Here is a 24,249-nt window from a genome sequence, read left to right as displayed (position 1 = left end):
CGGGCTATGGACCCGCTGATCGCCTATATGTGAAACACCCGGTACCGGGTGTTCGCATTGGACGGGTCTTTTCTGCCCGTGCGTGCCCGCTAGGGGGCGCGCGCGAGCAGAAAAAAATTGCCGTCTGGAGACGGCAACCCGCAGATGCTGCAGTGCCGTCCGTCCGTTTTTTTACTACGGGCGGACGGCAAGAGGTTAAGAGACCAGGACTTCGATTTGATGACCCCTTGTTTTTATCTACTCTGCATGTGTGAGCACATGCAGTCCATTTTTCTTGTTTCCTCAGAGCTGTGTAGTGTGTTTCTATCAGTGGTGAAGGTGGACGGAGTGATTTCCAGTGGCTTCCTTTGTTTATTATTTACCCTCAATTTCATGTCGCTTATTAGGGAGAGCAGAGATATCCTGTTTTTTACTATTACACAACCGTTCTTCAATTATTCTGCTGTATGCAGCAAGTGGTTGCGGTACCTCAGTATTATTGTGTCTGCATCTGTCTGAGGCAGATTTGTCAGAACAGACTGTCATTAGCTGGGCACTGTGTAAAAGCAATTTTTTCCCTTTCCTGTCATACTACTGGGTTTATTCCTAAACTTGTGACATTTGTGATTTACATTGGTGCCACTGATGTTTCTGGTTCTTCCAGTCACAAGCGGCCTGTACATTACAAGGCCCCTGAGGTGTTGCTATGGTGACATGTGCTTGTTATACTTTATGTACTTCACAAGTTGGCCACAGGGGGGAGCTCTCCACTTTATTTCTGTTCCGGTCTTACTGGGAAAGAACTGTTATGTTTTTTTTCCCTGGCTAATAATGATGTAGTTTTCACTCAGTAAGAAGGGGCAGCCCTCGTGAAAGTTATACGGAGGCCAGACATTGGTGATACTTATCTAGGTTTCTGGGGTGATTATAGTGGTGCACATTCCAGGAGTAGAAAACTGGCAGGTGCACTTTCTTAGCAGACAACATCTGGATCCAGGCAAATGGTCTCTCGATCCAGAGGTATTTCTACAATGTAGTCACCGCTGGGGAATGCCGAATGTGGATTTTCTGGCTTCTTGTCACAACAAGAAGGTGGACTGATTTGTGTCCAGAGCGAGGGATCCAGCAGTAGATGCCTTAGTAACTTAGCAATGTGGGATCAGTATACACTAGTGTGTGTTTTTCCTATACTGACTCGTCAATTGCCTCGTCTGCTATGCAGGATAGAACACAAAGGAATTCCAGTCATTCTGGTTGCTCCAGATTGGCCTCGCAGGGTGTGGTATGCTGGTTTGGTTCATCTGTTGGCATCATCCAGATCGGTTATCTCAGGGCCCAATTAGCCACCCTGCTTCTTGGTCGCACGGCTGTCACTTCTGCTATTCTGACTGTGCTTAAGGCTTGTAGATCTTCTACCTACAAGATTTATCATTGTACGTGGAAGGTTTATTTTCGTTGGTATGAGTCCTTGGGGTTCTCCCCACATGCTTTTTCTATATTGCAAATTTCGTCTTTCCTTTAACTCAGGGTAAAGGTTAAAGGATGAATGTAGGTCTTGAAAGGCCAAGAGAGTCCTATTGTCTTTGTTGATGATGTCTTGTCTTGTAACTGGGGATTTATCCAGCCAGTGACTTGTCATATGGTAGTTGAAGCTGGTGGGTAAAATGTAATGACATCATGGAAGCAGGTTCTCAACATTATGACCATCAGCAGACAGTGTAGCCCGTCGCCCGTTTTGTTTCACTGCCTTGAAAGAGAAATTGGTTCTTAGAAAAGATTTGTCATGACCTCTAACCTCACATCTCTAACATACAGCCAAAATCCCATTCTGCTAGATCAGGGTGAACTTTATTTCTCTTAAAGACTAGTTTAGGAGGTGAACAGATGGATTCAAAGATGCTGAAGAAATGATTGCTCATCTCATAGACTGCTTTAGAAAATATTGCTCAATGTGGGCAGACTGGACTGACTATAAGATTAGCTCTGAATTTGGAGAGATCCATGAGTTAAAGTGCACCTGTGCCCAGATTATAGACATTAAAGGATTTACACATTCTTTCCAACCAGGAAAATAAATGTTTCCCCTTATTTTTTTCAACGCTTTAAATATTTTATTTTGTTTACTTTGTCATATACATCGCAATGCATTTGGTGTATTTTCTTGATGACCGCCCGAGAGAGCAACTATTTGCTACTTATGCACTTGTTTTTCTCTTCTTGTGATCACCGTCAAAGCTTTTAAAATATAAAATAAATAATTTTTTTTTTTTTAAAAGGAAAATAACTTTTTTACAAGCCATACCTGACCTCTCTAGTTGCTTTTAATGTGAAGATCACAACAAAAGACTCTAAAGTTGGGTTTCAGTGTCAGGATCGCTTCAGTTGTAAAGCCGACAGACGGCTCTACAAGTTTAAACAGAGTCCCAGCGGCAAAAGTCGCCGGGAGTCTGTTTAAACAGCCCCGATGCTGGCAACGTTCACTGTACGGCGTCAGTCACGAAGGGGTTAAGCTATTTCATTAAAATTGTTACCTTACTGGGACCCAAGAAGATAATTCTTTCCAAAATGTCAGCAAAGGCAAACTAAGACAAATAACAATGGCCGTATCAAACTTTTGTAAACCTTAGTAAAGCAGAGAGAAATAAATACTTCATTATATTTTCTTTTAACTCGCAGTAGAGCCTTTTGTATGTGTCAGTCCCACCACCCCCCACCTTGCACACGCGTTAGTTTCCCACACGTGTCTATGCTGTCAAGCTTATTCCTTTAATTGTTTCAAAGGTTTTTAGAGGTGTGTTAGTGCCGTGGGCGGGAATATGCATGTCTTTTTCTTGCCATGGAAACAGACGTTACTTGTGATACTTTAACCTTCATTGTTTACAGACTACTTCTCAGATCACTTTAGTATACGATATGAAATATAGATAAATAAAGGGGTCTTTTCACGAAGCTGCCGAAGGATCTGGCCGTAGCTTCGGCCCATCCTTCGGCTAGCTTCTGCCCCAGGACCCCTATGGTTCAGTAGAACCGAAGGGGTGCTGTACTGGGCTATTCACTATAGCCCGTACAGCTCCCGAACATGGTCGAGCCGAACGCATATGCATTGGCTCGCTGAGCCGTGCTGAAAGCCATTGGCCGGCCGACAGCCTGCTTCTGACAGCTGGGCGGAGCCAGCCGTGATCTTACGGCTGGCTCCGGCCGCTTGCAGAGAGATCAGCGTCCTTGGTTACCTGCTAACCAGGGACACTGATCTCCAAACAGCCAACTCTCACTGGCGCCCCGGGAGTCTCCTGCTCCCGGCCGCCAAGGAGAAACGCTGCTGTGTCTTTTTTTCTTTATTCTGACACGGAGCGATGTCAGAATAGAAAAAAATAATAATAATGATTTTTCCCATTGAAATGCATTGGTACACTACTATTGGCTATTTCAATTTGCAATAGCCAATAGTAAACTAGCATTGTACCCGCTCTCTGCTGCAGTTCTCCATCAGGTCCATCAGCAGAGGGCGGGTACAATGCTAGTTTACTATTGCAAATTGAAATACCCAATAGTAATGTACCAATGCATTTCAATGGGAAAAATCTGTTTTTTTTGAGTCGAACTCCTTCTGCACTTCGGGTCGGCCAAACATACTGAGCATGTTCGGCCGACCCGAAGCCACGCGCAGCAAGCCGATATACGGCTGAAATCAGCCGTACCAGCCTGAAGTGAATAGCCGAACAGTGTTCGGCTCACTTCACTTCAGGTCGGTCATTCACTCGGCTGTCTACGGCAGCTTAGTGAATACACCCCAAAGTTTACTGTACCACTCATTCTGTGCTTACCAAACTAGGCTCTGTTTGCTAAATGGTCATTTGGCCACCCAGCACGTCCTCAACCAAATTTGGGTCCCATTCCACACCTTAACATGGGCATTTATTCTGGATCAGTCAGTCAGTTTTTTAGACTGATCCAGACTGATGCCCAGGATATGTCTGAGGGTGAGTGTATGTAAATAGACATGCATCTGTTTACATTTGCTTACACCCGAAGCCGTCTAGGTCTGAGAAAGAAAATGGAAAAGGTTTTGGTTCTGTGGGACACCTCCTGTCAGTGATATAGCACTAGGGTGGAGAACGAGAGTCTGTGACAGGGGGTGTTCTGGGCTGTAACCCCAAACTGGCAAATCCTTACTAATAAGTAGCAGCAAAAACTTTCTTTCTTCAAAGGCCAGAAAAAAACATGAAAAAAAGATAGTAATGGGACTGATGTTTTTTTATGCAACTGAACTGATGAGGCCCATGTGAAAGGAGCCTAAGACCCCATTCACACAGGTGTAATATAGAAAAACACAGTCCCTATGTTGTGAACTTTAAAAATTGTTTAATCACAATGAATATAGATAGATTAATGAGGACCTTTTTTACATGACAAGTATTGGGATAGTAAAATATTCGTGTGTCATACTCCGGCTCTATAAAGAGAGATGAGCGATCATGTAACCACCGATTGCTCAGCTCACAGCTTCTCCCTGCAGAGAGCAGTCACTGTCAGTCACCATTACCTGCAGGGATTCCCCCCTCCTCTCTCTGTTCCTCAAGCACACACTGGAGGAACCGACAGGGGAGGGGGCGGGCCCTGGCTCTAATAAGTAAGAGCCAGCTGTCACTCATGCAGTGTATCCCAACAATATTGTCGGGATCCTGCTTGGCTGCAGCGCGGCTCTTCTCTGTCAGCAGATAGCGGACAGTACAAATTTCTATCTAAAAAAATAATGCCTCTCCATCACTTTACCCAGTTTAAGTTTCTCTCTAGTACCTAATAAACTTATTTTTCTTTTTTATACTTGCACATTCAATTTTCTGTTTGTGACATTACCTATAGTGAGTGCCTTGTAGTGGTACCCTGTTTCCCCGAAAATAAGACCTACCCTGAAAATAAGACCTAGCACTATTTTTCAAGATTCCTGTAATATAAGACCTACCCCGAAAATAAGACCTAGTTGGGTGGTGGCATGTGAGGGGGAACTTGAAGAGCAGGAGACATGGTATCAGCCTGCAGGGACACACTGTATTAAGGGGATGACAGGGGACTCCCTCCGGCCAGCGCAGTGACAGGGAGCACTCCAGTACCATACTTCACCAACTGCTGTCCCCCTGAAGGCACTGTTTAATGTAATGGTAATGTACTGTGTACCGGTAAATGGTACCGTACTTTACCGCGCTGTCCACTGTCTGATGTCCCCTCTGCTGCACCGCTGGTACCACTGTCCCTGATGGCAAAGGAAGCCGGTGCTGTAGAAAGCAAGGCTGCGGCGGCGAAGGGAGCAGAGTAGCATTAGCCGATACTTCCTCTATAGTGCCGGTTACTAACTTTGAACATAACTTTGGATTGTTGTACATTTTGTTGCACATTAAAAACAAATAAGACATCCCCTGAAAATAAGACCTAGTGTCTTATTTTTGGGGAAACACGGTACCTCTATTTTTCTACTCATACTTTTTAGATTTCTTAGTGTTGATATATTTATTTGCCCTTTTCTTTTCTCCTTCCTACATGGCTACCCACCACTATACTTTGCTCCAGTGTTTATATACTGGGAGTGGGAATAAAAACACTGGTGCTCAGTACCCGGGTTTCTCAATAGATAGGGGCAGCGGAGCCTGGGATACAGTACATGGCAGGCAAGGGGGCACTTTGGGGAGGGGGGGTTTGCAGACCCCACCAAATCACTTCTTCCAGAAAGCCAACAGTCAGCTTGTTAGATGCATATACAATCCCATTTGTGTGCCTGTGTTTAAAGACTTCTGCTGCTGAAGTCAGCCGTATGGCAGCCAATAATAGGATAAAATATCAAAACCAGCCTTTGTTGCAATAGTCAGGCTTTAATTCTGCATCCTTCAAAACTAATTTCTCTGAGCCCATTTTGTCCTGGACCTGTCCCAGCCTGTGACTGGACAATGACAGGAGAAGTAGTACAGTGATGAACTCCTCTTTCTATCTCTGCTTTCTCCTATCAGCATGTTTCTTGTGAGCACATGAACTAATTGGCTCCATGTAGGGCTTTTTTCCTTTCACACACCAGCTGTGCTGTACATGGTCTGCAAGAGTCTGTTACCTGATCAAATTCAGGTACTTACACTGCTTGCATTTATTATATTATTAATTAATATTATATATTATTGAATACAGAGCATTCATTTGTGTTTTTATATCTGCCTGGAGTCCAGCTGTAAGTTTGTATGAACATGTTGAAAAATCTGCTGCTGTATAGTTTTGCTGACCTTTTTTTCTTTAGGTACAACAATAAAACTTATAGGGTTGATGACATTGATTGGAACACCAAGCCAACAGACACATTTCCAAGGAAGGACGGCAGCGAGATTACGTATGTGGACTATTATAAACAGGTACAAACTATGTTTTAGTTCTTAAAGTATTATTAAACGCTGATACTTTTTTCTTCTACTTTTTGAATCCAGATCAAATAAATATACATTGGTCACCAGAAGGAAAAAACAATTACCATGGTGCTAATGTATTCTAATTATAAAGTCTGAAATTGCTACCTTGCAGCTGTCTGCATAGGGAGTTACATTAAAAGGGGAATCTGTGCTATGTGCATACTCCCTTATATGTGTATCTAAAGGGATGTTGGGGATGCTTTTTTCCATGTACCAGCAGAAAACATTGTAATCTGTCCTTTCTCCCAAAACCTTCAACATATTTTCTTTTGTCGATACTTCCAGACACTACACTAAGCGTGTGCTGTGCAGGTAGGCGGGCACTAAATAAGCAGGATATGTGGAACAATGTTAAAGGTTTAATTTTTTTATAACAAAAGTTCACACATTATTACTATTATATCCGGTCAGCTTAGAAATTAGTATACGATTGAAATGTTAATTCCTAGTTAATGTAGATGGGTATACATTCATTCATTTATAGGGAGCTTCTTAGTCCTGTGAAGTTTTTGCTCCCTTTAGTACAGCACAAGCAGAACTGATCTGATGCTCTTGACTGAAATCGGTGAATCCTGCAGGCAGAACTCCTGCTGTGGGCTTTGTTGAACTCAAGGCAATGCAGCTTAATCGTACTTTTTCATCCACTTGCAACCACCTGAGATTGAAAGGACCCGTATACCCAGTAGGAGCCATTGCCTGAGGTGAACTCTAGAAACTGTGTCTGTTCGCCTCAGTTTGACTTATTCCAAATGGAGCTTCACGCTGACTGTGCTGGACCCCTGTGTACACATCCAGACCATTCAATATTCCACCAGTGCTAGAATATATATGTGATCTGTACCTTATAGAAGAATGCGCAGGTGCAGCTGTATAAAGTAGGAGATACAGTCTCTCTTTACTGTTACTACATACTGTACATTTCCTCTTTGGTTGGAGGCTTTTTGTTCAGTGAAGATGTGAAAATGAAAGAGAGAAGCTGATTTCTTCCCTTAACCAGTTGCCGTCCGCCCGTTGCAAAAATAACGGACGGACGGCAGTCGCATTGGCGGGTTGCCGTCTCCAGACCGCATTTTTTCTCTGCTCGCGCGTGCCCCCTATCCAATGTAAAGAGCCATTACCGGCTGTTTCACATATACCCGATCGGGACCCCTCACCTTCAATTCCGGTATCTGCTGCCCCATCATTGTTATCCCCCTATATAATATCAATAACAATAAGTGTAAAAAAATATAAATAAAAAAAAGTTTTAAAACAATGTCACATATAAAAAAAAGTTTTAAGAAACCCCCAAAAATTCTTACGATCCCCACCCCCACGTTTACGCGCATATAAAGGTAAATACGCGTCCGATGCACCAGCGCAAAAACGACAATTGCGCTACACACATTACATATCGCCGCAAACGTTGCAGTTAGAGCAATCATTGTAGGGCCATCAATCACTGATAACACTAAACACTAAAAAGCTTTTAAAGCGTCGCCTGTGGCCAATTTTGGGTATTATAGTTTTTTGAGGTTTCGTACGCGCACGCAATTTTCTAAAAAAGGGTATAAAATTAATTTCAGTACAGCGTTGCAAGTACCACAGCGCTGAATACTGAAAAATGGCCTGGATGGGAAGGGTTTAACACCGCGGATGTCAACTGGTTAAGATGTTTACCTTTTATCTTCTTGTTCCATTGGTTATTATTGTGTGCTCCTTGCCTCAGATTTTGTAAATAGGATGTTTTAAAGTACACGTGTCATGGTGGTGGGCTGACATTGCTGGCTTCATTCTAGAAATGTTAGTTTCCTTGCTGTGTCTGGCTTGAATACTTTTGAGTCAGAGATCCAAAACAAGCATATCAAATAAGCGTCAGAAGTATCAGAATTCCTATTTCGTTAGCTCAGGGGTAGCCAAACTCTGGCCCTCCAGCTGTGGGTGAAACTACAAATCCCATGATGCATCTCTCTCCTTGAGTCATGTCTGTGGCTGTGAAAATCTTGCAATGCCTCATGGGATTTGTAGTTCCACCACAGCTGGAGGGTTTGACTACCCCTGCGTTAGCTTATTGTAGGTCAGTGCGCAAGTTAACGCTGAAGCATTACCAGAAGCATAACAGCCAGTGATCTAGCACTCTTAAAAGGAAAAGCCGGCATTGGCACCCTACAAAATCCTATCATGCCAGGTTTACTTTCTTTAAACGGTTCTGCAGGGGGCTGTGGATGGCTCTATGTATACTGCTATGGAGTATGATGATATGAATCAATTAAATAATCTGAATGGATTGGGCTCTTGGTGTTTTTTTTTTTCTTTCCAGCAATATAATCTGGAGCTGACTGATTTATTCCAACCCATGCTGGTCAGCACCTTGAAAGTTAAGAAGAATGATGCAGCTGATGCTCCCCGTGCTGTGCACCTGATTCCAGAACTGTGCTATCTTACTGGTATCGACCATCATTTGTTCAGATGCTTTGCTTCTATTTACTGATTATCATCCTTCGTTGATAATCAGATGCAGACGGGCCATATAGAGGACTACAAAACCCAGCAATAGTACATTATACAGTGCAATTCAGAATACCGCCAGCATTATAGCTGGTGGTATTCTGCATTGTGCTGCATAATGTACTATTGCTGGGATTTGTAGTCCTCTATAGCTGGTGCCATTCTGCATTCATTGCATTTTTTTTTTTTACTTATTTTACTTCCACTGCTCCAAGCTTGCTCCTGTGATGGACTGCAATCTCAATACAAACTAGTAGTCCCATCACTGGAGCCATTTTTTACATTTATTTTATTTTTATCCGATTAACCAATTAATCGAACTTAATAATCGGCTAACTAATCGATTTTGAAAATAATCGTTAGCTGCAGCTCTAAGTAGAATATACTTTTCAGAAGCCACAGTGTAGTGGAAGTCTGAAGTTTGTATTTAAAACTTGCCTTGCCTTCATATAAGTAGAAAATGGTGGATTTAATTCAAGGACCAGTGAAATTTCCCATTCTTGGCAGTCTTATTCTTCATGATGGATTGTTACAAGATGTAATTTTCTTGACAGAACTTCAGTATGTCTTTGCAAGGCAAGCTCCCTAAAATGCTGCTACTGGCACAGGACTAGCGGGCTATGATTCAACTGCCCTCTAATGAATGAAGCATTGTGCATATCTTTAATGCACCAAAGAGGTTGACACACTGTACAGCCAGAAGGTTTGTGTCATTAAATATTTAGCTAACACTCATAAAATAGACACAGCATACATGCCAGCAATGCTGTCTGTCGCCCACTCAACATCCAGACTCATTTGTCAGCTTACTATAAGTGGTTTGTACTTTGAAGATTAACTCATTGGGTACCAACCAGTGTCTATGTTGTTTTCCCTTTCCATGAGTGTACAGTTTTGGGTGGGTGCCACCTAGTACAATCAGCTGCCATCATACCCAGAAAAAAAAAGTTACATTATATGCATATTGTGAAAGAACTACTCACATGCAAAGTAACAAAGATCTACAACATTTAATTGACCTGTCATTAAATTTCAGGTTTGAAATGAATTAGTAAGGCACACACATGCATTGCCAGTGTACATAAAAAAAAATAGGTTTGCTTTAAAGTAGAACTGTGGCTAGACTATGAGCTATGACTATGACTACTAGGGCTTTATGACTCCGTTAGTGCAACTTGGTGCTCCACCTTATCGCAAAGGCTTAAATGCCCTCAGCCACCCTTGTCAAAGCATTCCTTGCATTCCTGTAAGTCAGGTTCCAGTACTCAGACCCACAAATCCACTTCTACCCTCTCAGACTCAGACGGTTCTAAATGTCTCTGGCAGTTCAAGTGATCAAAACCTGCAGATAAATCTACTTCTGCATGAAGGTCCGCCACCACCAGTTCCAGGGATGGGGGGGGGGGAAGCTCTAATTATTTGCTCTGAGATTTGGGAAGCTCACATAGTCGAGTCACGGGTGTGGTAAAGGAGTATCAAAATGTTACAAATGAGAGATTAACCTTCATCCTCCACCTCAAAATTTGGCTTTGTGTCTTTCCGTGTCTCCGCAACATCAGACGGGCCATCTTACAGTCATTCCGAGATCGTTGACCCAGGGAGTTATCATTTTCACTCCTCAAACAAAAAAACTTCAAGCCTGTTTACAGGTTTGGAAGCAAAAGGAGGCATTCGTCCAATCCTGGATTTAAAGGCTCTCATTGGCTTTGTACATCCTCAGATGTTATGAATGAAATTATTTCGGTCGGTTGCTGTCTCCCTTCATCTCGGAGACTTTTTACGTATTTTCACATTCCCATTTTTTAGGTCATTAGCGATTCTTCGCTTTGCCGTGGATGACAACCACTAACAGTTTGTGGCCCTTCCTTTCAGCCTGGCCTTGACCTACACAAAGGCCCTCGCATCAGTTCTGTGTCTCACAGGTATTTCAGTCATTGGATACCTGGACAATCTACTGCTACCAGAGCAGACCTCTTTGACTTTGGAATCAAATGTATCAATCACAATGCAAACCTTGGATGACTTAGAGCCTGAACTTTGAGAAGTCATCTCTGATTATATCACATGGTTTGGGGTACCTGCATCCGCTCTTGATTACCTCTCAGGCCTTACTTCCCCATGTTAAAGAAACTGCAGAATCAGATTTGACAACATTACTCTAGACAAGGTCTCCCCTATGGAGCTGCATACGAGTCCTGAGACCTTGTGGTTGTTCACTATTGAGGAGGAATTGAAGCTTTGGATCAACATCCTAGAGCAATTTGTTTGCCATTACTTTACTGGAACCCTCTTCTGACCAGTTCTCCATTCAGGGTTTACCTGGACAGTGACTTAGCTGTGAGTTTCACCAGGAATGTTGTGACAGAGATAGAGCCTATTCTGCTCTGAGTGCAGTTTCATCTTCTCACAATCTCAGCAGTGCACATTCCCGGAATAGAGAAGTGGAGGACAGATTTGGTCAGCAGACAATGTGTGAACCTGAGGAAATAAAGATAGAAGTCACCAGCACTCACTTGTAATGGGCAAAAAGCAAGAGCACTTTTATTGATGCGTCACATGCTTCATAAAGCCAACGTTTCGGGGCCACATATGGTCCCTTCATCAGGGCGACATTGTGACCTGGGGAGATAGGCTCTTCATCAGGAGGTGTTCTGGGGCACGTCTGCTTTATGGGACTGCAAGTGTGGATCTGCTAGGTTCTCAATTCAACAGGGATCTGGACAGATTTGTTTCCAAAACATGGAACATGACGGCAAATGCAGAGGATGTCTTAGTAACACCATGGGATCAGTGTACCTTGATTCATGCTTTTCCTATGCTGACACTTTTACCTGGTCCTCTTTAAAGGATTGAAGCCAGGGGCATTCCTTTCATTATTAAAGCTCTTATTTGGCCTTGAAGAGTGTGCTGCACCAACCTCGTTCTTTTGTTAGGCAACACACAATGGCCTTTTCCATATAGGCCAGATCTGTTACCTCAAGGACCAATTTTACACCCTGCTTCTTTGCTTCTTATTTTCTAGCTTTGACAGCTTGGCTGTTATATTCCAGGTACTGAAAGAGGCATTTTAAATTTGCTTATGTCGGCACATGTTCACTCCAGGGAGATCTCGCTCCATTGCCTAGATATGGCGAAGGCCATTAAAGTTTGCCTTTCTGCCTATTCCTTTTAGGCAGACTGATTCCCTATTTACCATTTTAGAGTCTTGTAAAAGTGGTTCTCTGGCTTCCAGATCAACTTTTTTTAAGTGGATTAGACAGGTAATTATACAAGCCTATGAGTTGCAACATAAAGTGCCTCCTCGTCCAGTGAAAACTCTCTCCACTAGGGTACTCGCTGTTTATTGGGCTTTCTACCATCAGGCCTCTGTGTCTCAGATCTGTAAGGCTGGTTTTCTGTACATACGTTCTTCAAGGTAAATACTAGGTTGATGTATTTGCCTCCTCCAATGCTAGGTGGTTCGATTGAACTGTTCTGCAAGCACCTATTGATTGCCCTTGGTTTCCCTTTTGTTTGTTTTTTTGGGGTTTTTTTTCCTTCTTTGGATGGTTCACCTATGTTTGGGTATACCCGCTTCTCTGTCTGGATTGTATTTGGACATCCCTAGGTTTCTTACTATCAAGATGTGTCCCTCAATGGGCCATAAAGAAAATAGGGTTTTTATACTCAGCATAAATCTTTTTCTCAGAGGGACACAGCTTTCTCCACTCATGCTATTATTCTGTTTTCAACCACTTGCTACAACTGAGCAGATGCGCTTTGGATTGGGGGTGGGGGGTGGTTAGGGACCCAAATGAGGCTGGCTTACAATTTTCTATGTTCTAGTCATTTCTCCAGTAGGACGCAGTATAGCCTTAGGTTTTCTATTATCAAGCTGTGTGATTGTACCCTATGCAGTCTGCCTGTAGCATTACATGGAATATATGGCAAAAAGCTGTTGTGCCACCAATTTTGTAAAGCCTTCTCTGTCTGGCTGTAAAAAAGAAAAATATATATACAATTGTTAATTTAGGTACATTGGGCGGACCTTCTGACTTTATCAATTTCCTGCAAAGAATGGATTGACTTATTGCCTCCAGTTACCTCTTTAAGCTCTGAAGAAATTGAAATGTGGTGGAAGTCATTGTGAGTTATGGTGGTAATTGTGTCTTGTCTTTGTTTTCTTACAAGGGCTGTCAAGCCGCGCCCTTACGGACTTCCGTCTGATGAAGGACCTGGCCATGGAGACTCAAGTAAACCCGGAACGCAGGCAGCAAAGATTGCAGAGCCTGGTGGACAGCATTGAGGGGTAATCCATTTCACAGGCTGCAGTCTTGTTTCCAATACATGAGTTAAATTACTCTGAATTTGATTGTGTCCAGAGCATGCCAGGAAAGGTTACATTCATGTCACGGTAATGCTTCAATTCAAGAAAGAAGCTGAACTAGTACTATTTACTTTTAGTGGCAGCCTGTGCCCTTAAAAACAATTCAGAAAGCAACCACTCTTTCTTGTGGGTGTTCTGGTTTTGGGATCCTGTTTTAAAACTTTTCACCCCTCTCCCCTCCTGTACATCTCCATCTTTTCTCTGTATGTGACCTGTATATAAACACTTAACCACCCTTATGCTTGACATTTGAGTATTGCACATGTACATTTACCCCTTCACCACCGCCTCCTCTGTGTATGACCTATTCATTTATGATTCGCTGTATCTAGCAAACCATTACCAAGCTTCATGTTTTAACCACCTCAATACCAGCAGGTTTCTTCATTTAAAAAAAAAATTAGATCACCTTGGGGTGTCTATTTTCTAAAAAGTGGTCATTCTGGATGCTGGTGTTGTCTTGGAATTTATACTATATGTTTTATAACAGAAAGTAAGGCATTGTTTTCAAAATTTGTAGTCTTTTTTTTTCTTCATATAGTAAAAAAAAAATATCCGATGGTTATTAAATACCACTAAAATAAAGCTCTGTCTCAAAAAATGATATACAATGAATTTGGGCACATTGTTGTATGATTGAGTAGTTGTCAGTCAAACTATCACATAACTGAACATGGCCTGGTAATAAAGGGGCATATACAGGTTGCCATTGATAGCTCCAAGTAGTGGTCATAAATCAGCGTGGTTCCTTATGTGATAAAAACTGATCATGGTGATTGCAGAGGTATGTGGGTGAACAGACCTCCTGACTGGAACTGTTATTGCAGCTGTCACCATACAGTACATCTATCTTTGTGCACTTACTATGTGCTCAGCATGAAATGCAGTGTTAGAATAAGATGTTACAATAGATAAAAAAGGCAGGCAAACTCAAATAGCTTGCTCTCAGCTAGCTAACTCCAATATTGGTGCTCTTCATGATAACACCAGCCAAATCCACATCCGTTCTACTGGAATCCTTGAGATATCTAAGACCTTTTATATGGTTTGTATATTTCTAAGATTCACTATACTAGTACTGATTTGCATCTCTTCCTGGAGTGTATCTTCTCTTTATACCTTCTTTCCTTACGTGCGGTAGATAGAACTTTGTTAGACTCTCCACTTATGCATCATAAGTTTGACTTGGCGGTAGCTAATTTTCCCAATTGTAAGGCTCACGGGGTGGATGGCCTCCACATTGAAATTTACAAACACCTTGCTATGAGCCATTTTGCAAACCTTAAATGAGGCACCTCTGACTAATTACCCCCTTTCAGGTATGAAGCCTCAATTGTGGTGATACTGAAGAAAGATAAGGATTTGCTTCTTCCTGACTCCTGCTGGCCTATCTGGCTTATTTAAAAATTCTGGATAACGAACTGCCCAACAGGCTGAATTAATGATATCCAGTACAGTCCCCTCCGCCAAATGGGCTTCATGTCCAAACTTTTCCCTGCTAATAATATCAGAAGAGTTTTTCTGAATGTGAAACTCCCGTTGATAATATGGGCAACAGGAGTTGGCACGACTTTTTGCAAGGGGGTTAAATTACTCTCTACCTGCGCCTTGGCCTCTGGGTAAATGGCCTACATTATTCTGCTTTTACATTGCAGTGTAGAATTAGGCAAGGGTGTCCAGTCTCCACCACTGGTTTTCTGCAGTGGCAGTTGAGCCCCTAGCTTGTCTGTTGTAGTAATTTGCAGATGTATTTGGGATTCATAGGGGGCTAGGGGTGCTGCAGTGTCCCAAAAACTTTGGTGGTGGGGCGCATTGGTCCAGTTGTTGGCTCAGGGTTTTGGACAAGGGAGGAAACCAACTTGTCCATCATCAATGTTCTGGAGCTGTGAATGATCTGATTGTGTCTACTGTATTGGACAAATATCCTTGAGGGACGACCAGTTGGAATACACTCAGACAATGCCATGGCTGTGGCATACATCAATCATCACGGGGGCACGAGGAGCATTGCAGTAATGATTGAAGTGAACCACATACTGCACTGGGCGGAAAATTATGTTTCATGGCCTCGTTGGTCCTGGTACACATCACAGACTCTTCCTCTCGCCTTCCCCTACGCCCAGATCTGCTGTCGCAGGATCTGATCGTCCATCCTGCTTTACCGTCGTTGGTGTTAATGGCACAGCTGTTGAGAGCCAGCCGTTAAAGAAGAGGAGTCTTTCTCAGGTGGTTATTTCTACGATGTTGGGAGCACATACTGTATATCCACTTCCCGGATGATCTACTGTCACACCTGGAATTGGCGCTGACTCGAGTATAAGCCGAGGGGGGCACTTTTCACCCAAAAAAATGGGCTGAAAATCTCGGCTTATACTCGAGTATATACGGTACTTTGCTTGATGCGATTCTTGTGGTTTCCATTGTAGAAAGTTTTTGATTAATCCGTATTTTGGCCTTTCTCCAGAAGTGTTTGGTTCTGAGCATGACCAATGGTCAGATTTCCACGCTGGTTCTTTTTCAGCGCCCTTTGGCTAGTCTTTCTCTGGTTTGTACCTTCGTTCAGGGAGTTACTCGCGTGGTCTTCCAGGAGACCTGCCTTGACTCCATCAGCTCTACAAAAGCCTCCGTTTGAGAACATTGAGGAAATCCAATTGTTTACTCTTTTCCAAAAGGTGGCCTTTTTGGTGGCTATTACCTTGTTTGTGGCCTTGTCATGCAAGCCTCCCTTCCTGGTGCCTTTTAGGGACAAGGTTGTTCTTCGCCCTCGTTTATATTTTTTGCCAAAGGTGGTGTCATGTTTTCATGTGAGTGAGGATACTGTTCTGCCCTTCTTTTGTCACTCTTTATTGTCTAAATGTTGTTAGGGCTGTTCGCATCTATCTTAATGCTACCTCTGTCTTTTGTATGACAGATTCCTTATTTGTGGTCACTGATGGCCCCAGGAAAGGGCAGGCTGCTTCTTCCTTCATCATTTGCAGATGGGTTTGCCAGACAGTTGTTCCGGCCTACACTAATAAGGTGTCACACTTTCCTGTGCACTGATTTGGTGCCGGGTTTTGTCCCCTGTCCAAGGTGCTGGGCTTCCTGCCAGTCTGATTTGAACCTAGTGCACCTGTTGCTCGGTGTTCAGGCATGCTAGTGCACTAGCGACTGGACCCCCTGTGCTTCCTGAAGCTTATTTGCTGTACTCTGAATATCTCCCAGTATTCTGAATCCTTTGCTGTGTGATTCTCTGTGCTCTTGATTCCTGCTGTGTTCCCAGTGTGACCCTATGGTTTTTGTCTGTGTTCCTCCATAGTATTTCCTGTGTGCTGTTTGTTTGTCCTTACTGCTCTTACCCCTGCTCTGGCTTACGTTCATACACCCTTGCTTTCATGTGTTTGCTTTTCCCTATTTACCTACACCAGTCTGCAGTACCCATTCCGCTCTTCAGCACAGTATGTCACCCACCTGTGTTCTTGTACATTTAGTTATTTGTTTCTCCATGTGTTTTCTGGACCTCTGTGTATGCGCTATCCTGCAATATCTATTCCTCCTGCGTCCTCTGTGAATTGACCCTCTGTGTTTTCCTGCTTTCAGTGCTGTAGATCCTTACCTGTGTTCTAGTGCATTCTATGGATTCCTATTTTTTTGTGTCTGTTCTGCAATCTGCACATCCTGGTTTCCTACTTTCCATCTACCTGTCACTGAGTCCCGTGTTCCAGTGCTGTTCTGTGTTCTTACTCCCTTGTGACTTTGTTAGCTATGTCTGCACTGGAGTGTTAGAAGGCTGCGCTGCATCCCCCCTGATTGTGGGGATGCAGCGCAGCATCCCCACAATCAGGGGCTCTGGAGATGACCAGGCCATCCCCAGATTCTGCACCTTTAGCACAACCACGTTATATGTGCAGTCATCCTGTCCCCACGCTCCCTGTGTCCAGTGACTCAAATGGCCCTTCAGTTCCTGGGACCATTGACCCAGATCGCCCTGTAAGTCCTGGAACTAGCATCCACTGTGCCCTCAGTTCCCAGACCGTGACAAAGGGTCAGGAACCTCCTTTCCCTGTTACTCCTCATTTCACCAGGGCACTGCGTGGAGGTTTTGCAGACTGCACTTTGAGAGTCCAGATGGGTACTTCCAGTTCTGTTTCTTGTTTATTCTGTTTAGGCCTTCCCTGTATTTGACATTGCTTTGGGACGTCCCAATGGTCAAGATGTTTTGATGGTAATATCCTTCAATGAGCGGAAGAGAAAATAAGATTTTTGTACTCCCCATAAAATCCTTTTTTCTGCGTTCATTGAAGGACAGCACCGCCCTGTTGTGAGTGCATGGTGTTTGTCTTGGTTCTGTGTAGTGCTTGCTACTAATTTAGTAGGTTGTTGCAGACAAGGGGTTTGGCCTCCAGTGAGGAGCTGCCCCTGGGTTGGCTTTGTGAGTTTTTAAAAATTTGTATTTCAAGTGTCCTACTTCTGTAGGCGGCGATATAACCTAATGGTCAAGATATTCTGATGGCTGTGTCCTTCAATGAATGCAGAGAAATAGATTTTACGTTGAGTACAAAAATCCTGTTTTTTAAATCATTAGCAAAAAACTGATAAAAGACAATTAAAAAACATATGACTTGAGAAATGAAATAAAACTGGCACAAAGCCATTATAGTTTTCATTTAACAATCCAATTAAAAGATTTGAAGGTTAATAGGTTTACCAGATTTATTATACTGTTTTTTATTTATTTGTTTACTGTTTGTCTCGTCATTTAAAAAGTATGGTTGATGCACTTAGCAGTGGGACAGTATTTATTTTTAATGACATTTGAAGGTCCAGTTTCATGACACCTTCCTATACCTTGGTGCTGCCAGAAAGGAAACCAAGCTAGAGAAAGCTTGCATTATTCATTGGCTGATTTATGCTTTCCGCAGATGTTCAGCAGCGAGTTCCGAACTGACAAAGTGGGGAATGCGATTGGATAAGCAAATATCCCTTACCGGTCGTCTGATGCCCCCAGAGAGAATTTGTATGAGAGACAATATAGTAAGTACCCTCTGTAATGGTGGCATACATCTTATATACATCTTATAATTGAATTTAGTAACAGAGATTGTGTTGTGCAGTTTTTTCATAAATAGAATGATATACCACTTTAAAGCTATATTTGAGGCAGATGTTGTATTTAAACCATTGGATTTCTTTACCATGTAGGTACAAATACTGTGTAAGACATATATTTTTTTTCCTCTGTTAGTGTCAACCTATGTCAGCTGCTGACTGGGGCCGTGATACTCGGGATTCAAGAATAATCGCCGCAAAACCCCTGAACAGCTGGCTGCTGCTTTTCAGCCGTCGCAATGAAGACGTAGTTGAGAAGCTGCTCTACAACTTGCAGAAGGCTGGCAGTGGAATGGGCTTTGATATCGAACACCCCAAAATGTGAGGATTTATTTTCTGTATACAAAATAGATTACAAACATGAAAAAGGTTCTTAACTTTAGTGCCATCTAAATGGTGCAGTGCTGTCCACCAAAGGAAGATGTCCATGGACAGGGAAAGAGGTGCTGTCTATAGCATCACAGAGAGCGGCCCGGCAGCACTAGTCTCAGCACAGTTCCAGTTTATTGGTCCTATTTTATAAGCGCCATTTCATTTGTCTAACCTCAGTTAAGCTTGGGAAAGGTCTGATAGCAAGAACTTTCCTTTTTACATTGGCAGTAATAGTGGAACTCTTGCCAGAACCCAAAATTCCAGTGTGTGTATATCACTGTATTCATATATATTTCCTTCCTTAATATTATCAACTTTTTTGAATATATAAAATAAACGGACAACATTGATGAGGAGCAGGAACCAAAATATGCCTTTATGTACCTTTTAATCCTCCACATAGCTTTGGTGTACTTGGCATTCCCCCGGTCACATACTGTATGCCCTGACTGCTTTAACTCTGGTATAAGCTGCTCCTCCAAAGTCAGCAGTGCCCCTTCATTCCATTCAATTGCATATTATTGTTGTTTGCTCTGTTTTCAACTTCAGTGGTTCTGTGATATCTTATTCCCCCTTATTAGTTTTTCTTTGTTGGCAAATCTCTGCGCAGACAGCCTGAGTATTTAGCAGTCCCTGTGTAGGAAAGGTATCGGTGCAGCACATTGTCCCATCCGCACAGATCCTTACTGACTCATAGGCTTAGCTATTAGACAAAGGCTGCAAGTTAAATCCTCAGTCACTTGGGAAGATCTTATGATGTTTCTTGCATCTGTTGCTGTGTTTCCTCTCTAGTCTTTTCATGTGAAGAAATAAACTGAAACATCGGGGATTAATGGTATTAGTTGTTTGCATATGTATCACTTGTTTGCATATTCTTCTTTTTAAAGGTAGCATGGTGCGTTTTGGGAAGGAGCTGATGCAGCAGCACAGAACCGTTTAACCTCTTTTATGCAAATAATAAAAAAAATTACATTTTAAAGTGGAACAGCAAACAAAACATTTTTTCTTTAGATTTGAATTAAGTTGTGGGGGGGATTAGAACTGTTGCATTAATAGGTTATATTGCTGTCTGTCCCCCTATTGTAGAGGGCCACACATGCTTTCTAAAGAATTACTGGAAATTCAAAATTTTAAAGCAGAATTCTGGACAAAAAGTTTATTAACCCTTGCAGTGGAGCTACCCCTGCACTGCAAGGGTTGACTGGTCAATTTGGTCTAGAGAGAAAAATAACAAAGTTATACTGACCCAATCCTCAGAGCTAGCTGGCAGCGACAGAACTCCCTCCAGCCTGTCTGCGGCAATGGTATGACCCTCAGCGTCCTCACACAGGGTATAGAACGTGATGGCTTGAGGATCCTTAGACCGCGGCAGCGGTTGGGGAGTGAAGCTGGAAGGACCGGCCTAAGAGCAAGTGGTTCTAGGGAGGAAAATATCCTCAGTCCTCGGGTATATCCTCGGGTGAGTATAACTTTTGTATTTTCCTCCCTAGACACAAACGAGCGGCTAACCCTTGCAGTGGCGGAGTAGCCCCACTGCAAAACTGTAATTGAAACACAAAGTGAGGGGAAATCACATTATTTTTCTTAATTGAGAAATTCCTTATTCGTGATGGGTCTATGAGAAGTGAAGGGGATTTTCTCTAGTGTGGACACAAACAGCAGTAAATACTTGGAAGAGGTTCTGACTTGTTATCAATTAACAAATTGGAAAGTAAATGAACAAAAGAGAAATCCAAATCGAATCAATATTTGGTGTGACCATCCTTTGCCTTTTTATGGGTACACTTGTACACAGTTTTTGAAGGAACTCGGCAGGTAGGTTGTTCCAAACATCTTGGAGAACTAACTGTTATGCTGAAGATAGTTCTTAATGACATTGGCTGTATGTTTGGCATCTTTGTCCACCTGCAGAACAAATTTGGGGCCAATCATGGCATGGTATGGCATGATGGATAAGTATCTGCTTGTATTTCTCAGCATTGAGGACACCATTGATCCTGACCAAATCTCCAATTCCATTTGCAGAAATGCAGCCCCAGACTTGAAAGGAACCTCCACCATGCTTCATTGTTGCCTGCAGGCACTCGTTATTGTACCGCTCTCCATCCCTTCATAGAACAAACTGCCTCCTGCTACATCCAAATATTTAACATTTTGACTCATCAGTCCAGAGCACCTGCTGCCCCAGTTCCTATGTTTTCGTGCAAAGTTGAGTCGCTTAGCCTTGTTTCCACTTTGGAGGTATGGCTTTTTTGGTCAAATTCTTCCATGAAGACCACTTCTGGCCAGACTTCTCCGGACAGTAGATGGGTTTTCCTGGGTCCCACTGGTTGTTTCTGCCAGTTCTGTGCTGATGGCACTGATGGATATCTTCCGATGTTGAAGGGAAGTAAGCATGATGTGTCTTTCATCTGCTGCATTAAGTTTCCTTGGTGGACCACTGCGTCTACAGTCCTCAACATTGCCCGTTTCTTTGTGCTTCTTCAAAAGAGCTTGAACAGCAAATCTTGAAACCCCAGTCTGCTTTGAAAACTTTGCCTAGGAGAGACCCTGCTGGTGCAGTATAAATACCTTGGGGGGAATTTCTCAAAGCAATTATGACAGTTTTAGCCTCTTGGATCGTTTTTTTAATGTGCAAATCTGTCTTTTAACACGTGCCCCTGTTTTCACCTGAGCTTGCATTACTTTTCCAACTGCACATGTTTTTGGCACGTGTTTTGACAAGAGCTTGCTCTACTTTTTTCATCTGCATGTTTTTTGCACCTGTTTTCATCTGCACTTGTCTTGCGGCTGTATGAAACTGGAACATCACCTAAGAAAACAATCACAATTTAAGAAGTCCCCATGACCACTTCTTCAAGAAGAGACAGTTAAGCTTTTTGCCTGAAGTTAGAAGTCTTATTTCCTGGAGTCTATTAAATCTCATTTATGAACAACATTACACAAGCATCATAAATCTGGTGCAAATGTATTCTGTGCAAGTTCAAACACTCGCAATTGCTATGATAAATTCCCCCCCTATATGTCTAAGGAAAAATGACATTTATTATCAAGGCTCAGACTGCATTGATAAATAAGGCGCAAATAACGTGGAAAATTTGTCACTTTAAAGTAATAGGATAGAAAAGTGGAGCAACTCCCTTGATAAATCCCCCCCCCCTTTGTGTCTTGTTGACATGCTCAGTCTTGCCATAGTGTATGACCTGTTACATGAAATTGTCTTCCACATCCTCACCTTAGTAGCAGAGTTTGGCTGTTTCTCACCCAGTTTTAGGCCCCATTCACACTGAGCGACATGAAAATTGCGTGATTTTCCGCGTGATTTCATATGAGCGATATTGAGCGACTTGTCGCGTGACACCGCGCAACTTTTTCCTATTGGGCTGTATGCAATCAGGAGAAAAATAGCGATATTGAGCGACAGGATGTGAACAGCTCCATTGAAATGGATTGGAGAAGCTACATAGAGCGATATCGCGTGGAAATATGAGCGATATCGCTGCACAAATCGCTCAATATGAATGGGGCCTTAAGCCTCTTACATAGCTGTTTCAGTTAATGACTGTTTGAACCTACATATGAAATTAATGATCATTAGCACCTGATTGGTATAATTGGTTAATCATACACCTGACTCTAATCATACAAAATCCCTGACTTGTGCAAGTGTAAAGCTGGCCATACACCTTACAATTTATCTGCAGATTTTCTGTGGTCAGAGTATCAGTGCAACAGATTCCTCCATCTACACTTAACTGTGTGGACGGAGTAATCTCCACCTGGGCCAATCTGTTGCACTTTTTCCATCTGACCACAGAAAATCTGCAGATAATTGTAAGGTGTATGGGCACCTTTAGAACTGATGGTGGTTTGAAGCCAAAAGGGTAGTACATTTTTCTTTTGTTCACTCACTTTTGCAATTTGTAAATTAATAAAAATAAACAATACAAATATATATATTTTTGAAAGCATTCTCACAGCATTGTTTCACACCTGCCAAACATTTGTGAAAGAATGGGTCATTCTCTTTAGTCACCTTTGGGAGACTGCTAGCCAGGCCTTCTCGTCCAACATCAGTACCTCAAGCAAAACAAATGACAAACGCACTCAACAATTTGTCACCAACTATACAGTAAGGTGCACACGAAATGGGCTTTAAACAGTAGAAAGGTATCATGGCACACTCACAAGTCAGCATGTAAAAAAAACTTGTCTCACCAGTAAGATTTCAAATTGGGAGGTCGGGCTTCCTCCTGACAAACCTGCACCCAATTTGAAATCTTCTGCCCCCATGTGCTCCAAGATGGAGACTCTCATAGTTTAGAGTTAGGACCGCACTATAAGAGGTGCCTTGGCGCGGCTGTGCGGCTTTCACATTTTCTGCAGAAGACGTGTATCCAAACCTCTGTTATTAACCTTAGTGGTGAGACAAGTTTTTTTTACATGCTGACTTGTGAGTGTGCCATGATTCCTTTCTACTGTCAACATCAGTACCTGACCTCACAAATGCGCTTCTGGAAGAATGGTCAAACATTCCCATAGACACACTCCTAAACCTTGTGGCTACCTTCCCAGAAGAGTTGAAGCTGTTATAGCTGCAAAGGGTGGGCCAACTCAATATTGAACCCTACGGACTAGGACTGGGATGCCACTAAAGTTCATATTTGTCTAAAGGAAGGCAGGCATCCCAATACTTTTGGCAATATAGTATTATATATATATTAGGGCTAAGGAAATTAACGATTAATCCTTCGATTAATCGTTAATTTTTTTGATCGATCAAAGTCATACTCATCTCTCCGCCGGCTTCCGGGTCTTCCGTCGATGTCCGCGACGTCACCGGACTCCTCCCCCCTTCCACAAGTGGCTCTGTCGGCTAACTAAGGGAACGGGGTGGAGTCCGGTGACATCGATGTCCGTGACGTCACTGGACTCCTCCCCCTTTCCTTCGTTACCCGATGGAGTACACAGCCTCTCTCCCGGCCGCCCCCGAAGGAGAGTGGTTTAATATGCTCTCTTTTTTTACCGGAAAGGTTTAATCTGCTCAATCGAGCAGATTAAACCTTTCCCTGCAATCGTTTTTTTCTTTTCTGACATCGGGAGCCGCGGCCTGACCGTCAGTCAGAAAAGAAAAAGGCATACGATTGCATAGCTAGATTCCTATTGGCTATTGCACTTTGCAATAGCCAACAGCAAACTAGCTAATGCACCCGCCCACTGCTGCTGTCAATCAGCAGAGGGGGACCTGATTTTTTTTCTATCAGGTCCTCTTCTGGTGATTGAAAGCAGTAGGGGGCAGGTGCAATAGCTAGTTTGCTATAGGCTATTGCAAAGTGAAATAGCCAATAGGAATCTAGCTATGCATTCTTATGCCTTTTTTTATTTTTATTCTGACAACTGCAACTGGCAGAATACTAAAAAAAAAAAATCTGCAGATAGCAAAGAAGCTATTGCTTCCTGTGCGATCTGCCATAATTTCAGGGGGCTGCTCTCTCCCAGCCCCCCCTAACCCTC

General features: G+C 42.8%; 1 protein-coding gene across 1 annotated transcript in view; it reads left to right on the top strand.

Annotated features, from left to right (window-relative positions):
* Nucleotides 1-24,249, top strand: part of PIWIL4 (piwi like RNA-mediated gene silencing 4) — a 138,498-nt gene that overhangs the window by 58,773 nt on the left and 55,476 nt on the right. The window contains exons 9-13 of the mRNA XM_018556805.1: nt 6,257-6,368; nt 8,722-8,848; nt 13,080-13,197; nt 18,177-18,288; nt 18,500-18,684. Of these exons, the coding sequence (XP_018412307.1) occupies nt 6,257-6,368; nt 8,722-8,848; nt 13,080-13,197; nt 18,177-18,288; nt 18,500-18,684 (654 nt within the window). The remainder of the gene's footprint in view (nt 1-6,256; nt 6,369-8,721; nt 8,849-13,079; nt 13,198-18,176; nt 18,289-18,499; nt 18,685-24,249) is intronic.

This window comes from Nanorana parkeri, unplaced genomic scaffold, assembly GCF_000935625.1.
Source record: "Nanorana parkeri isolate BGI_ZX_2015 unplaced genomic scaffold, ASM93562v1 scaffold254, whole genome shotgun sequence".
NCBI lineage: Eukaryota > Metazoa > Chordata > Amphibia > Anura > Dicroglossidae > Nanorana > Nanorana parkeri.
This window is presented reverse-complemented; position numbering and strand designations above follow the sequence as displayed.